The sequence below is a fragment of the Phoenix dactylifera genome, chromosome 6 (assembly GCF_051530095.1).
Source record: "Phoenix dactylifera cultivar Ajwa chromosome 6, Ajwa_hap1_PhDact_Kaust_v1.1, whole genome shotgun sequence".
Classification (NCBI taxonomy): domain Eukaryota; kingdom Viridiplantae; phylum Streptophyta; class Magnoliopsida; order Arecales; family Arecaceae; genus Phoenix; species Phoenix dactylifera.
The window spans coordinates 37,016,975-37,033,517 of record NC_143195.1 but is presented as its reverse complement, the minus strand read 5'-3'; the positions used below and the strand labels follow the sequence as shown (position 1 = coordinate 37,033,517).

At 42.7% G+C, this 16,543-nt stretch overlaps 2 protein-coding genes across 17 annotated transcripts; both read left to right on the top strand.

Moving 5' to 3' along the window:
* The first annotated feature begins 480 nt into the window (after positions 1-480).
* LOC103703859 (uncharacterized) lies at positions 481-7,571 on the top strand. 16 transcript variants are annotated; one of them, XR_015988304.2, is made up of 15 exons: positions 481-696; positions 1,587-1,838; positions 1,982-2,211; positions 2,358-2,412; positions 2,946-3,070; positions 3,165-3,324; positions 3,476-3,803; positions 3,920-3,974; positions 4,057-4,138; positions 4,261-4,318; positions 4,432-4,537; positions 5,184-5,471; positions 5,650-5,742; positions 6,237-7,001; positions 7,123-7,571. XR_015988304.2 is itself a non-coding variant. In XM_088724021.2 (14 exons), the coding sequence occupies exons 3-14, from the start codon at positions 2,000-2,002 to the stop codon at positions 6,624-6,626; spliced, it is 1,947 nt and encodes a 648-aa protein (XP_088580147.2). In that variant the 5' UTR covers positions 481-696; positions 1,587-1,838; positions 1,994-1,999; the 3' UTR covers positions 6,627-7,121. The 16 variants fall into 16 exon arrangements, 14 of the variants coding, with proteins under 14 accessions (XP_088580147.2, XP_088580140.2, XP_038976769.3 ...); XR_015988303.2 differs by having other exon boundaries at positions 3,473-3,803; XM_088724021.2 differs by lacking the exon at positions 7,123-7,571 and having other exon boundaries at positions 1,994-2,211; positions 2,358-2,407; positions 6,237-7,121.
* A 2,033-nt stretch (positions 7,572-9,604) lies between these two features.
* On the top strand, positions 9,605-10,354 carry LOC103703857 (peptidyl-prolyl cis-trans isomerase 2). The gene has a single exon (XM_008786873.5). It carries the CDS (start codon positions 9,612-9,614, stop codon positions 10,131-10,133), a length of 522 nt encoding a protein of 173 aa, XP_008785095.3. The 5' UTR covers positions 9,605-9,611; the 3' UTR covers positions 10,134-10,354.
* The last annotated feature ends 6,189 nt before the right edge of the window (positions 10,355-16,543 follow it).

Here is a 16,543-nt window from a genome sequence, read left to right as displayed (position 1 = left end):
GTAACAAATATGAAGCAAGAAAGATCAAGTTCTACTTCTATTTTTTTTTAAAATAATTATTGAGGTTCTATGTGAAATTCACATTAAGGATGCATCCTCGATGTTATATGTACAACTATAATAGAAATACAATTTATTGTGGGATTACGAGTAGTCAGTCAGTCTCACCTAGCTTCTAAAGAACATGCAGTGACCAACGAGGTCTTGGAGGAGGGGAAAGAAACAAAAAGAAAACGACGAGTCGCATCAAATCAGAACATCCACTACGTGGAATGGGCTTCCGGGAATGAAACACGGTACGAAGAAATCCGGACCGTCCACCGGCAATCAAGTGCGGCGGTCCGACGTGGAGTGACACGTGGCATTCTCTCTAACGGTCCGGTGCGGATCGGACGGCTTGGCGAGCAGGAAGCGTGACAGCCGTCGATGTTAGCTCGCTCTCGAGTGCTGGTATAAAAGGCCAAAAGAATGGCACAGAGAGAGAGAGAGAGAGAGAGAGAGAGAGGGAGAGAGGGAAACCGTTCTGGGCGGCAGACAGGCACGGCTTCTCAGGGCCGGTAGTCCGTCCTCCGAGGCTACTTTTCTCTCTTTATTGCATCCAAGAAGAAGTACTTTTTTTTCTTGGGTTTTTAGGCAGAACGAGAGACTGAGAGGCAGAAGAGCTGGAGATCAAATGGGTCTCTTCGATTCTTGAAGGTGCTGCGATCGAGGAGTATTCTTTGTTTTGTTTTAGTCCTATCTGTAATTTCGTTTTTATTTTGTTTTGGATTCTTTGGTACGAGAAAGAATGGATGTTCTTGTGGAATGCCTTCTTCTTACCCTTCTCTTATGATGTATATTATTTCGGGTTCTGGATTTTTTATCTATTTTTACACTGGTTCCTGAAATGGCTTGATTTGTTTCTTGTTCAAATTTCTGGTCCTGTTCTCGGATTTGTATGATCTGAGGCTGATAAAGAGTTGACTGAGCTTTCCTTCTTTGCCTCCTCTTTCCTCTTTTTTTGGAATTCTTTTTCTAGGTTTAATCCGGAAGATAGGGACTGGGGATTCGAGAATTAGTGTCTCGTTCTTTTATCTCCCTCTATTCGAGAAGATTCCTCGGATATCTCGTATAATTTTCTTCCCTCAAGCTCTCTCTTTTTTCTCTCCATCTATCTTCCTGTGTCGGTGGTGTCGAACCCGAATTCTAAAGTCATCTCTTTTCCTTTAACCCTCGGCTTCTCTTTGGCCTTTTATCTACCTCTCTTCAGCGTTGGTCTCTGGTTTCAAGAGGTGGAGTCCAGAGGATAGCAGAGAACCTATGTGCCTAATTTTCTAAAGGTGGACGGATTTATCTTTCCTCCTGGAAAATATTTAGAAGAGAGAACCCAAAGAAACTCCTTTTCTTCTGCCAACAATAGAAAGAGCCTGAAAATAAAGGCTTTCCTTGATGCGATTATCTCTCATAACTCCTCACCGGGCATCTCGCTTTTTTTCTTTTTTATAGCATTTCCTTCCTACTCTCAGTCCCTTATCTCTGCCTCGCCCGCTTTATCTGCTCCTTGATGTCTCTGCCTCACTTTATTTCCTCCCTTGCTGTGGCTGCAGAGAGACAGAGGACTGGGATGAGGAGGAGAAGGAGGTCAGAGAGTAAGAGAAAGAGAGAGAGAGGACGATGTGATCGGTGATTGGGTGTGGATGTGGGTGTAGAGGATATGGACAAAGAGAAAGGTCGAGACTTGAAGCGATGCGGCAGCTCGGGGGGTCGGTCTTCGCCCGCGAAGCGCCAGCAGAGAGCGTTATCTGGACGGATCAGTAGCAGCACCAAGCCCATCTCGCACCCATCCTCCTCCCCCTCTGGTATCAATCCTAAGTCCTAACCAACTATGCCCCTTCCTCTTGCCTAATTTACATAAAAAATTCGGATCTTTTCATTGTTTTTCTGTATAAAATTAGTAAATTATCGTCGGATTTTTCTTTTTTTTCTTTTTCTTAATTCAAAGAAAATGTTGCAGTTTTGAATGGTAGCAGTTGTGGTGGAGGAGGAGGAGGAGGCGACGAGAGTGCGATGGAGAGATGGCAGAAAGAGAGAGCGAAGGCGTTCGTGTGGGGCTCGCGCATCAATAAAGAGGACGGCAGGACGGGCGATGAAGGTGGCTGCTGTGGGTCCGATAGAGGAGACTCACGTCTTTCACGCCCACCCCTTTCTTCGAGTGGTACAGTCCGGTCAAAGGTTGGAACTTTTTTGTTTTTTCTCCATCCCGATGGTACCGGCAGTGGCTAGCGATCTTTAGCTAGCGGTTTTATCTTTACTCTGTTTTAAGTAATAATATATTTCTCTCCCTTTCTTTCCTAAATTTTTTTTAACTTTAATTATAGGTTGAGGATTGCAGTGCTGTGGATCTTGCCATGGTGCCTAGGAAATTACGGTCTGGTATAAAGAATTCAGATGGAACGCTTCTCAGTTCCTTTTATTTGAATACTATTACAAAAGAAATAAAAAACTATCTGTGTGTGTATTGTTTCTGGTAGTCTGCTTAGTTTAGTCTTATCCTCCTTGGTAAATAAAACATGGCTTTGTGAATCCGAATCTTGAGTTCCCACTTCCCACTTTTTGATCCTGAGTTGGGTTAGACTACTGTTTTTCCATGGTCACTATTAAAAGGGTATTGATCTGGTTGAGGGGAAGGGAACCTTTGGATCTTCTTCTTTCATTAGATAAATGCGTGATCAACTATGTTCTTTTTTGTTTCTTGTCGTTTAATATTTGCATAAAATAAGTGGCATATCGAATAGTAAATTTTTTCGTTGCCGTTTTTGCCGGCAGTTGGTCATCTGGCTTATGATTTTTCCGAAAAAAAGAAAAATTAACGAGGGATCTCAGTTCTGCTGGTATCTCCTCGTGTTTGTAATCTTTCTGAAATGACATCAGTAATATTCATTCTTGTTTACTGTTTTCAACTTCAGCTATGAACAAACGCAGCAGGCTATCAGCATCTCCTTCGTTGCTGGATTCGAAGAACAAATGTCGTGCCTCCAATGGTAGCCACGTTCCCTGTGTTAATGGCTCGAGGAGTTTTAAGAGAGACATGGTTGGTCTTTTATCAGCATGCTTGCTTAGCTTGTCTTTCTAGCTTTATTGTCAGTTTGTGGCTCTTGATACCTTCTGGCCTTCTGTTTAAGTAGCTAAAGGTACAAATCACCAAAGATGAGGAAGAAGCTGCTGAGACTTTGTCTGCATTGGCTAGTATGATCCCTGATGGCAGGCCAGTTAAGATCAGTCAGGAAGGTAGAATGTTGGAGGAAAACTCAGAGACAACAGCAACTATCTTTTCTCATTCAGAAGGTTGGTAAACTCAACTAGAATCCATCTTTTGTTTTCACTAGAGCAATACTTTAGACTTGAAGGGTGCCTAGGATTCGAGAACAGCCTTTATTTTTTCAAAAGAAGTTTCTTTTTATTATATTTTAAGTCAATGTAATTTCTGATGCAGCAGCTTCAAAAGAAGAGAGTACTAAAATTTTGCTTCCAAGCACCAGCTCTGCAGCGGCAAAACGCTCTTCTCACATAGAGGAGTCCATTGTAGAAACTGCAAAACCTGAGCCTTCTGTTTTGGAGCAGCCTGCTATTACCGGTGTAAACCAACAATTGGATCCAGGATCAAATGGAACAGCTCATCCTGATTTACAAAGAACACCTCCATCCAAGAATGAACAGTCAAACAATGCAACTACAAGGGATTCTTTGAATTCATTAAATCTCTTGGAATCTTTGAATTCATCAAATCTCTTGGAAGCTCCTCTCTATTCTTACTCTGAGAACAAGTTAGTACTATTTAGTTTGTATTCTTTGTTTGACTTTTAAAAAGGGACAGTTAGCTGGTAATTGCACAAAATTTCTTATTGCACCTTGATTTCTGTTCCGGTTGATTCACTTGCAGATCAGCACAATTGGATGCCCTTTCGGTGCACAAATCAGAGATTAATCTTTGGCCGGTAATGTTCTATACTTGGAGATTTGGTCATAGTTATTATTGGTTATTCAGACATTATTGAAACGGTACCCCCTTTTTTTTAGGTTGGATCTGCCTCCTCGGAAAAACATGTGCAGCCTTTCAATCAGAAAACTGACATTCTAACACATTACATGCATGGGGGAGGTTGTCATGTTGTACCTTGCTAAAGATATTTTACATGGGGAACATATTAAGTGTGTTTATTACTATATTCTCTGAGCTCTTTTTTCTAGCTGATTATTCCAAAATCTTGGTTATCTTATCAGATACAGGTCATGCTCCGCGACCTGGTATGCCAAGCAGTGATAATGGACATTTGACAATGTAATTCATAATCCACCTACCACTCCTGATGGGGAACTCCAAACACAATATTTCATTGATACAGGTCATGCTCCGCAACCTGGATGCCATTTAATTTAAATTTACTTTTTTAGGTGGTCTTCAACTAAAGCTGCTGCCTGGCGAGACTCTGCTGCAGGCAGGCGTAGAACTAGTTCAAACGGACTAAACTCAAATGGAAGTGGTCTTCCAACTGAAAAGGTGGGCTATGATCCCCTTGGCATTGACAAGGTGCCTTTAACTTTTCCCAAGAAAATGCTCTTTTACTTGTAACGGCAGTCAATACCAATTTTCAACTGTCTTATCTTGAAATTACTTTGTCATGAAGAAAGTATGCATGAGATTAGGTGGATGAGGACATTTACCTGTTATTTAGAAGAATGACTGTGTAGATTATGATGAAATGTGCAATAAAGATGAGTGTTAGATGGCATATTACCAATTTCCAGATGGATTTGGATGAATTTAAAGTGAGTCTGCTCCATATGAGTGTTAGATAGCCTCATGCAAGCTTTTATATGAAGAGCATTTGTTTCCTTTTAGGCCTGAAACCTGTCTGTCTAAATATCTTTATTTTATGTCCCTTGACAGTTACATGTTTGATGGATTCTTTTGTTGCATTAAGTCTTTGCTGATTGATAGCTGATCTTAGAAGAGTAGTTCTTTAATGAAAGAGGGACTGTAATTGAGTATAAACGTACAGTTCTACCCCCACTGGAGTTGCTTATGAAATTTGGATATATTGTCCTTCAGCTTCTCTCATTATCTACTTAACGATGTAACCACACTGGAGATTTCATTTATTGGAAGCTTGAGTTCGTTATATTTTTGGGTGCGGCTCCTGCAGGTGTCAGCTGATAGGAGGTCGTCATGGAAAAGGTGTACTACCCATGTGTATATAAGCCATATCATTCAAAGCTATCAGAACACTGAAAAAAGGCATCAGTTTCTGCTCGTCACTAACCAAGCGAAAGCCAAAGAGGGAATGAATTCTGGCGTGCAAGCATGCAATGAAGCAACTAGGTTAAGTAGTCTGAACAGCATGACATCTGCTGGAACTAGTGGTTCCATAATGGAGAGTACAGATGAAGCTACAACTCAAATGTTATCTGGCTCCTATATGCAGCAGCAACAGGTATTTGTCATCTCGCTGGTTTGTTTATCCTCTCCTTCGTTTCTTAATTTTTTTCTGTGTTCTGTTTAGTATCCGAGTCCTGTCACTAGGGTTGTATTTTTTGTCATTGTTGGCCACTGGTGAAATCAACGACCCCTGGAATGGGGTAAATAATTCGGGTTCTTACCTCCGTTTGCAGGGCTCATATCATTCTCTTATACCGTTCCCCTTCGCTCATAGTCCTTACACTTCATTATGTCTGGACCAGCTCCCAGCCACAACGGCTCAACAGGTGTGTTCTGTTTATTCAGCTGTCATGCAAAACATGTATTGGATATTTGCGATCTCCTGTTTTTGGATTTCGTCAATCTACAGTTTTTTTCTTGTCCCTGACGGGGCCGGCCTCATTCCTAGCTTGTCCCCATCCTATTGATCCTTTTTTATTAATCAATGAAATGAGTGGTCGTGTATTCCACCCTTATGCTCAGAGAAAGCTTTCATGCACGACTTGCTATAATGATTGTCAATGAATTATTTAGTGGTTAGTTTTTTTGTCACCAAGAGGGGTATCTTTAAAAATGGTGTGACTTCATTGCTTGAAGTGTGATAGATTTTGTGGTGCTGGTGTCTGGTAGTGTAATAGATCGCACTATTTTCATAGATATACTATAATTCCAGTTCTGCTTCAGCTGATGCTATTTTGTTTTTCGAGAAACATTGTACTTTTATGAGTTGTTACTTGGTTGCAACTTCTTCCAAGTGCTGATTGTCTGGTAATCTGTCCAGCTGCAGCTACCACATCATATAGGTAACTCGCTCTATGGAGGACCGCAAATGGTTCTTGCTGGTGGCTCAACTAAACATCAACAGCAGCAGCAGCAGCAGCAGATATTGCAGGCTCAAATGGCCCAATACAGACCGCCTCTTGGTATTCCAACATGGCAAACCATGAGGCTGCAAGATCCCTCCCTGCTTCCATGTGCTCAGCTTTCCAGAGAGATGAAGGTTAGGCCCTATAAATCTCCTAGTCCACAGCAGCAACAGCATCTCTTGCCCATTTCTTCATCATCCTTCTCCCTAAGAGCAAAGAAGCCACATGGTGGTGGGTTTGGCTCTGAAGGTGCACCTCGATTGCAGCTGCTCTGTAATGCCCGGCGGCGCATGCGAAGAGAATAGAATTGGATGGCTCAGATTGGTTTCTTGTTTTATTCATTCAAATATTGACTGGAGCTTATTGTGTTCTCCCCCTTCATGGCCAACCATGCAAAGTTCTCGACAATATTTGCTTCACCTAAAATGGCATTTCTAAACTTCCATACAAGACTCGACGAAACTGAAGATATTGACCCAAAGGATGGCGATCATATTATGTTGGCCATGCCCTGCGTAGCAAAGCAGCACTCATCAGTGGTGGACCAGTAATGCTATTGCTTGATACATCTAGGAAGAACGGGGTTTCCTCGTAACATATTACAGAACTAACAAAACAGGCACTCCAGCCCTAAAGAATAGAGGAGTGACATGCAGGGATATACTGGAATCAAAAGCGAGGCAGGTCCTTCTAGCTTGCTATGGTTCTTTATGTATGAGTTGTCATACGTTTACAAACTGAATACTCCTGTCTGTAAAATTTATGTTGATGATTAGGACTTAAAAATGGTTTCGTCTGCAGTATAAAGTGCAGTGTGTGAAAGATGTCTTGAAGGTGATGGAACGCAGCTCAATGGAAGCTGCTAAAATTGGGAGTGCAGATTCTCTGTTACACAGGGTTCTCCTTGCTGTTTTGCCTATGAGCTGCAGCAGAGGCAGAGAGATCCGGTTCGTATTTTCTCCCCACCGTTGCAGTGCATGGGCCCTGGGACACGGATTATTTGCATGTGTATCAAGGACGGGAGCATTTCATGCAGAACAGAGTCGCACTCGCTTGAGGCAGCCTGTGTTGATGAACATAATCATATCGAGCCATTATCTATACAAAGTACTGGATTGTTTCCGCTTGATATATAATCAACCTAGTGCACTGCACTGTTGTTTTGACATATCATATCGAGCCATTTCGTATATTCTGCGAGCCATTATATAACATTAAATCTTTGATAAAAGGTTAAGGTTGTGGCAGTATAAGCATTGTTTCCGAAAGCATGATTTGGTTTAGAAGTCATTGTAGCATCCGCCAATGGTATGGTCTAGTGGGTGTCAATCTTAGATGCTAAAACAAATTTAAAAGCTTAAGAAATTTGGTTTGGCATGTACAGAAATTTGAGATGAGAAGCCGAGAATGTGGGCTTGGGATGCGATCGTTATGGTCTTTCAAGTAATGCCATGTTCGAAAGAATTGCCTGAATGAGAGGTTTGGATACCCTTGCCATGTAATGGATGAAGCAGAGTCAATTGCCTACTGTCTGCTTGACCCAACTCTGCTGCACGTTTGCTTTAATGACATAAAGTAAAACTAAAAATAATAACAGCATATCTCCTAGACCTACTCCCATAAACCGTCCCTAAAGAGACACTTGAAAACAAGCCATCCCAAACTAGGCAGTTCCTGGAAACATACCGGTGAGTCACCGGTACAGTTTCGGCAATGGAAACGAGATCCATTGCCGGAGCCGAAGAAGGAGAAAAAAATAGAGAGCGAGCGGAGGAGAAAGGGGAAACAAGTGGCGGACGCCGGCGGAGGCTGTGGAGGCCGGTAGTAGCTGCAACCCTCTACCATCAAAGTTCATTGCTCAATGTAAAATAGAAATTTGGTTATTGAAGCCTTCTACTTATTATAATTTATTACATATTTTATTGCATTTCAAGAATAATTTGGTTATTGAAGCTATAATTTATTATATATTGCATTTCAAGAATAATTTGGTTATCGAAGCCTTTTATTGATTATAATTTATTACATGTTTTATTGTATTTCAAAATAATTAAATAAAAAAAGAAAAAAGGGTTGGTATTAATGATGTTAATATTAACGACATTTATGTAAAGTTTTCTATTCCTATGAGGATGCTGCAGAATTTTTTGGATGGCCATTATTAAAGTTCATTATTTAATATACAATAAAAAATAGAAGTATTATATTTATTATAATTCATTATATTATTATATTATATTTGAAAAATAATTGGAATGGGGAGAAAAATTGTATCCCTCATATCTTGCAGGGTTAGTACTAATGATGAGATATTTTGCACAGGGGCCTAGCTTGTGCAGATTTTTTGCTTTCTATCTCTGGACACCAATATTGATGATAGGAGTTTTTGCTCGCTGCATTAAAGTTTACTATTTAATTTGCAACAGAAATGTGGATACTGAAGCCTTGTATTTGTTATAATGATCGAATTTTTTGCTCGATCACTATTAAAGTTTATTACTATTTAATTTATACAAAATATTTAAATATTAAAGCTTTTTATTTATTATAATTTATTATATTACAATATTATATTCAAAAAATAATTGAAAAAAAGAAAATATCATATTCTATGCATGGCGCAAGAGTAATATTAATGATTAGAGTTTCAGCATCGAGGAGGTTCGGTTTTATAGAGGTCTCATGTTTGTCGGATGCGGGTATTAATGGCATGATATTAATAATAAAACTTTTATCTGACCATCATTAAAGTTTATTAATAAAAAAAAGAGGGGATATTGAAGCCTTTGTACTCCGTTTCAAAAATAATTAGAAAAAGAAAAAATAAATTGTATCCTTCACGTCACACGGATTCTGTGCCAGCTGCCACGTAAATTACTACTCTAGCCAAAAGCCAGTTGCAAGGCTCGAGCTCATCATGCTATCCGAGCTGCCATTAGCATCTGGCGAATTAGGATTGGCGGCATAAACGATTCCCATAAAGAAGTTCCCAAGTGGATTCGGACCCGTCAGCTTCGTGAGCTGATCACACCAATTTCATGCTCCGATTCCGACACCGACCCCTGTCGCATGCCGGTATACACGTGCTTTCCGGCATGCTAACCGGACTGCCATAACCGTGGTCATTCCAGGTCCTCCCTTCCAACCGTATTCCTGTTCAGATCGTGCCACGTGTCGCAAGTGACGTACCAGATCCAACAAATCACCTGCCATCTTCTTCCTTCCCCAGGTGTTATATAGGAGAACCTCACCCATCCATCCATCCATCATCCATCATCCATCATCGAGCGATGGCTTCTAACCCGATGGTGTACCTCGACGTAACGATCAACGGGGTCCCGGCGGGGAGGATCGTGATCGAGCTGTTCGCCGACGTGACGCCGAAGACGGCGGAGAACTTCCGGGCGCTGTGCACTGGGGAGAAGGGGCTCGGGCGGTCGGGGAAGCCGCTCCACTACAAGGGGTGCCCCTTCCACCGGGTGATCCCGGGGTTCGTGTCTCAGGGCGGTGACTTCACCGCGGGCAACGGGACCGGGGGGGAGTCCATCTACGGGGGCAAGTTCGCGGACGAGAACTTCGTGAAGAAGCACACGGGGCCCGGGGTGGTGTCCATGGCCAACTCCGGGCCCAACACCAACGGCTCCCAGTTCTTCATCTGCACCACCAAGACCCCCTGGCTCGACGGAAGGCACGTCGTCTTCGGCCATGTCGTCGACGGGATGGACGTCGTCAGAGCCATGGAGGAGGTGGGCTCTCAGGGGGGCAGGACCTCCGAGCCCGTCGCCATCGCCGACTGCGGCCAGCTCTCTTAGGCCAAACGCTCGTTCGTCGGCGGGCGCCTTTACCTGTCTTCTTCAGTTCTCTATCGAATAACGGGGATTAATGGTGTGTCTGAATCCTCATGCACTCTGAATGTCTCTTTCCCAACATCTGGATGGAGGGGTTTGTTTCGATCCGTTCGATCTATGCCATGCTCCATCTTTTGTTGAATCTATGCTTTTATGCATTAATAATAAAACTTGGATTTTATCAACGTAATGCGGCATTTTCGCCCCCCTTCTCTTTGATTTGTTGATGGTCATCCATGAGTGGGTATTAGGTACGTACTGCTTCGGATTTGATATGCTGATCTAAAAAATTAGTTTTACCTCCATGCAGGAAAACTTCTTTTCTCAGTGTAACGAGACTTGGCTCGACCATCAGCTCGAAGATGACTTCGAGAAGCTTTTTTTTTTTTTGTGGCTATAAAATGCTTCTTATGGCTTCGTTGGAAAAAGAAGTTGAGTACATGAGATGCTATGAGTAAAAAATTTGGGAAGGATCTCGGTGGATCATTTATTCTCCTGTTGTCGTTTCTTTTCATCCATTTGGAAGCTGTGTGCGCGTCTTCATCAAAAAAAAAAATCTGTGTGCGCGTCCCTTGGAGTGCTACATCCTCAATTCATCTTTGATTGTATAGCTTGGAGAAAACGAAATTTCTCAAAATTTTCTCAATCAATTATCTTGGATGTTGGTAGCTGCTATGTGTTGGGTCTGTTGGAGAGAGAGAAACTTTCGGATATTCCATAATCAGCAGGCTTCCATTACTGCTGTCGCTTCTGAGAGGCTCTCAATCTTCAATTTCTGGTCAAATTTGTGTCAAATTTGTGCAAGCAGGAGCTTTTGGTGGAATTCGGAAAAATCTGGGCAAAAATCAAAGATCTCAAGGAGAAGATGCTTGATGTGTCCCAGATGTGTCGCTGTAGCTCTTGTCCTCTCAATGGCTGCAGGGTTGTGCTAGGTTCCTCCTCATAGATGAAAAGAAAGAGAGACTGAGAAGGATTGAGCAAATTGTTTGGGCTGGTTGCAAACACAGTGAAGATGCAATGCTCCTGAATTTTTCTTGTAGTAACATAGTCATATTTCAAGGAAGCTCCTTTGTTGCTATATCTCACTTTAGTTCAGATCCATGTTCTGGAAAAAGTCCCCGTCCCCTGGAGTGTTCATGTCTCTTAGCTGTTTGGCCTTTTCTCCCTTCTAGTTGATGCTGTCCATCTTGGTTTTATCCACTATCTTTATTGTCCTCCCTATTAAGTAGTACTTTCAGAATGACAGAATTACTCTTCAGGATATCTGTTGTAAATATTCTGCTGTAAACATTGTTCTTGCAATAAAATTCTTGGGTGGCTTGTTTCAGCCTCTCTTTAGTTCAAAAAAAAAAAAAAGATTTTTGTGGCTTCTGCAATGCAACTTATCTATTGATACTTTCTTTCTCAAAAATTGAATAACCAAAGCTAACTATTCTTTTTTTTGGATTGGAAAAATAAAATCAAGTGGTATTGTTTCCTTTCATATATGTCACACAAGGAGAAAGAATATGGGATCACACATATGATTTGCCACTTGCCTTTGGAGAGGAATTATGTAACAATCCAGGACCTCACCCAAGAAGGTTAGCCAAAAGGTATTTTTTGGATTTCTTAACTTTCTATAAGTACCCAAGATCTCTCCGATGAATAACCGATGTAGAACTAAACACACGCCCATACGAGTCCTTACATAGTCATCCCGTTTAAGCTCTTATATCGTCGTTGTGGTCAAAATCCATTCAAATCTAATCACAAGCACTACGATCAACCCGTGGTCAGCCTCCATGAGCATGTGCTGCAGTGTTCCCTAGCCCATATAGGTTATGGGCCAGACCACTTTGATACCATTTGTAACAACTCTGGATCTAATCTAAAAAGATTAGCCGGAAAGTATTTTTTAGGTTTTTTAATCCTCCATAAGTACTCAAAATATCTCCAACGAATAATCGATACGAGACTAAACACATATTCATACGAGTCCTCACAAACTCCTACAACGAGTTGAGAGAAATGGAACCTATTCCTCCACCACACTACAAAAGAAGGAAGAACTCCCGACGCTTTTTTTTGTTTCTACCGACGCTTATAAGCGTCGGCGAATTCCCAGCCCACGCTTCACAAAGCGTGGGTCAAACGTCGGGCAGGTGGGCGTGGGTCCGGTTTTTGCCGACGCTAAGAGAAAGCGTCGGCAAAAACAGGACTTTTCCGACGCTAATGAAAGCGTCGGGAAAATACTCAACGCCGACGCTTATAAGCGTCGGCGTTAGCAACCTGTTCGAGAAGTCTAGTGAATTGGGAAGCAAGTTACAGAGGCTCTGAGGGATCTCCCCAGTCAAATAGTTATTGGAGAGGTTGAGAACATTGAGAGACTTGAGTAAGGAGAGAGATACTGGAATGGATGAGTCTAGCTTGTTTTCCTGCAATGACAACTGGAATGGATGAGCTTTTTCAGCTGGGTGATCGTCTCCGGCAGCTTCCACGGATCGAAGCCCGGGTCCTGATTGAGGTCGATCACCTCGAGGTTGGTGAGGTTGATGATGGATGTTGGGAATTCACCGGTGAAGAAGTTGTTGGAGAGATCGATCAAGCGGAGGGATTGGAGCTGGGATATGTCCGGGATGGTGCCGGTGAGGCCGGAGTGGCTGAAGTTGAGCTCCGCCAAGGAGGAGCAGTTAAGGAGGTCCTTGGGGAAGCCATTGCGGATGTCGTTATCGGCCAACCAGAGGGCACGGAACATGGGGAGAGAAGAACACACTCCAGATGGGAAGTCACCTACGAGTTTCCATGAGGACAGGTCGATCTCCACGACATATCCATGGTCGTCGCAGGAGATTCCCGAGAAGTTGCAGTAGGGACTGCCGCCGACGGCGCCGACGCGGGCCCGCCGCCTCCTCCTCCTCGATCGTGTTCAGATCGATCCCCATCCTCTCCCTCCCAACACCCCACGCCAAAGGTGCAGTAGATAAAGAAATTAGGGGAGAACGGGTGGGGTCTCCGGTGTGGGATTAAAAGAAGAACGTCGGCGGATGGTGGGGTGGGCGGATGGAGCGGCAGAAAATGGAGGGATCGGGGGAGCGGCTGGGTGAAGAAGGAGGGACCTCCGACGACGCTTTAAAGCGTCGTCGTCTCTAAGATCGGGGGAGCGGCTGGGTGAGCGAGGGATCGGGGGAGTTGGGCCCTTTTGGCCTCCGACGACGCTTTAAAGCGTCGTCGTATCTTTTGGCATTAAAGCGTCGTCGTCTCTAAATTTCACCCGACACTATCAAAAAGCGTCGTCGAGTTTCGACCCCGCTCGAAATTCGCCGACGCTTTTTGATAGCGTCGGCGGGGAAGAGTCGGCAAAAACATAATTTTTTGTAGTGCCACTAAGCAGATTGCTGAGATAGGCATGCATCTATTTGTCATATTAATATTATGCTCTAGCATGGTGAGAGAATTTTAATTTTATCCCGAACATCTAATTTTTTCATTGTTTGAAAAGTTAAAGAGACTTTGTATGGCCACATAGAAGGCTCTTTCTCCATATGAAGGGAGGGGTGGAATGGGTTGGTAGGGCAATAGCAAGCAAAGAATAGCTAAGGGGTGAAACCAGTTGGCTAGCTCCTATGTGGAGACGGTCGAAGATACGGAGAGAGAAGAAGGGTGGCTGCCGAGAATTGGGAGAGGAAATGATAGGTTAGAAGAGGGACAGATGGAGGGAAGGAGAGAAATGGTGGAAGAGGAGGGAGGTCAAATTTGGTTAGATGAAAGTCGGGGTTGAGTTAGGTTTTTGATACGAATTATTTACTACCAAATTATTTAATATTAGTAATACCCTAACCTATATATGTATCTCAACTTATTCGGTCTTGGGTTAAAGCTAAGATGGCTTCACCCTGCCCACAATCCTGAATTCTTGACTCGTGCATGGCCCAACACTTTTTACTATAAAATGAATAGCTATGCTCTCTTTCAAAAGTAGCTCCTCTTAAGTTGGTTATTGATCATGTTCGAGGAGAAGATAAGGTGGGTGCATGTATCAAAAAAAAAAATTTGGTATAAAAAGAAAAAAAAAAATTTTCTACTTGCTCGAACACCCTCCATGGACGATTGTAGCAACATATGCAGGGCAAGTGACATTGGAGAACAATAGATTTGCCACCAATATGCTATGAAATAAATCCCATTTATCCATACATGGCATAAGTGCATTATACCTGAGATTATATCAACTGCAAGTATTTCCAACAAGAAGTGCAGTATATTAAAGAAGAAATAAGTGATAGACCACAATCAACGAGTTTACTTTATCTTAGGGTTGTGTGAATTTTTCTTTAATTTGAGCTGGGCGTTTCAACTAATTTGTTCTTATGCCGATCACCTTCATCTTCAAACAATAACTAAATATAAAAAATAATAATATGATCCTCAGATTTCTTATTTTTGCTAGGAATTGTAGCTAGCTACCTATACTTTTCCTGTTTTATCTACTTTGATTAAATCGCCCCCTACTCAAATCTCCTATCATTAAATCTAAGCATGTCCAATCTGGAGAAATAAGTGATCGGTTGAGCACATGGATTTTTAACAAGAGATCTAAACTCAAATTTCTGCGCATGTTGTTATTATATGATGCTATAATGTTGTTGCTACACCATACCATTCTCATGGACAATTGTGGAGCTAATTCGTGCTAGCTTGATGGACCCAGGCTTATTTTTAGGCCTATGGGTTTGGGCCCAGGGCTACATTTCTGGTCCTATAATATAAACTGAGACAATTTTGAACCCCCAATGAGGCTTGATGGAATGTATAAAAAGATCAATTAGCCTACGTCTTCTTTTGCAGACAAGTTCTCTCTTCGTCATGGAAATTAATTGACTAGAACGCTGCGAACATTTCTCCATTCTAGACGGCTGCCTTCTTTGTGCATGACTCTTACCAAGAACTGGAGTTGGATTTGTTGTTGGGGAAAGCATGTCCTGCTCCTGCTTCCTGGAGGAGGTTCGGGGCTGGTCTAGATCCCCACCGATGCATTATGCGGCCATTAGAGCGTCATGCACAGCTTACCAGGTTTGGTTGGCCAGAAATGGTCGTATTTTTGGTGATATCAGTCTGTCCCCGTGGTTTGTGATGGAGCGGGCTCGGGCACAGGCAGCGGAGTTCCTTCACGTAGACTCAGACTATGGACCTTTGACAGCTTGGGACACCTGGGGCCCCCACTCTGCTTCGGCAGCTCCTCATGTGGTATTTTTCACCTGGGAGCCCCCATCCCCGAGCTTCCTCAAGGTCAATTTTGATGGCTCGGTCCAGGATGGAGGTAGGAGGGGAGGAGTTGGGTTTGTCATCAGGGGCCCGGATTCCAGCACGGTGGCAGCAGGAGGCTGTCAGATCTTCGACATCTCGGTCCCAGGGGCAGAGCTGCGAGCGGCTTGGATGGGGTTGTGATATGCGCGATCCGTTCTTCGGGCGAGCTCCATCATCCTGGAGGGAGACTCGGCCACTGTGATCAGTTGGGTCCGGAAGGGCCCTTATAGCGATAGGGGAGTTCATCCATTGCTCCGGGATATATGGTTGATGGTGAGGGAGGGGGTACTCTTTCGAGCTGGGCATGTATATCGGGAGGCCAATGGGGCGGCAGACTGGGTGGCGGCGTATGTTGCGTGCCACTCAGGCGGCTCTCTATGGGTTGGTGAGGATGATTTGTCTGATGCATTCCAGAATATTTTGTATGCAGACTCTTCTGTGTATTCGTACCCGTATAGTATGAAACACCGGTTTTAGCAAAAAAAAAAAAAAAAAAAAAAAAAAGCATGTCATGCTCTATGTTCAGTTTTATAAAAACCAAGGAAAGTGCACCATGTCTCTTTTCCTTATAAACATTAAAATTGTGGAGCCAGAATATGGTGGATGCCATTTTTAGATGGCTCTTTCTTCCTCTCCTCATTCGCCTTAGGTTCTATGTGCTTCTTTATGAGATTGTCTTTGTATCAATCAAGCATCTTAATGCTAAATAACAATATGTTACACAATACAAAAAAAGCTACTAGATTTCAGGCTAGATTCTCCAAAGTATTCCGCAATTGATTTATCCTAAAAGAAGTTTGATTTTGAAATCCATTATAATTATTTCATCTTCCTTTTATAATAAAAAATTAAAAAAAATATCTAAAGCATCTCGACAAGAGGCTTAGTGAGTCAGCAAAGTAAGGTTTCCATGCTGTATCAAATAATAAAAAAAAAAGTAAGGTCTACATGCGTATAATAAACGCAACACCTAGAACTGCAAAATAGTGGTCCGAAGTCTTTGACGTTAGAAGGCCACAATTTTGGAAAAAGAATCGAATATAGTCCTTGAGTGGACGGGATCCCCGCCAGGTCTCCAGCCCACTCCT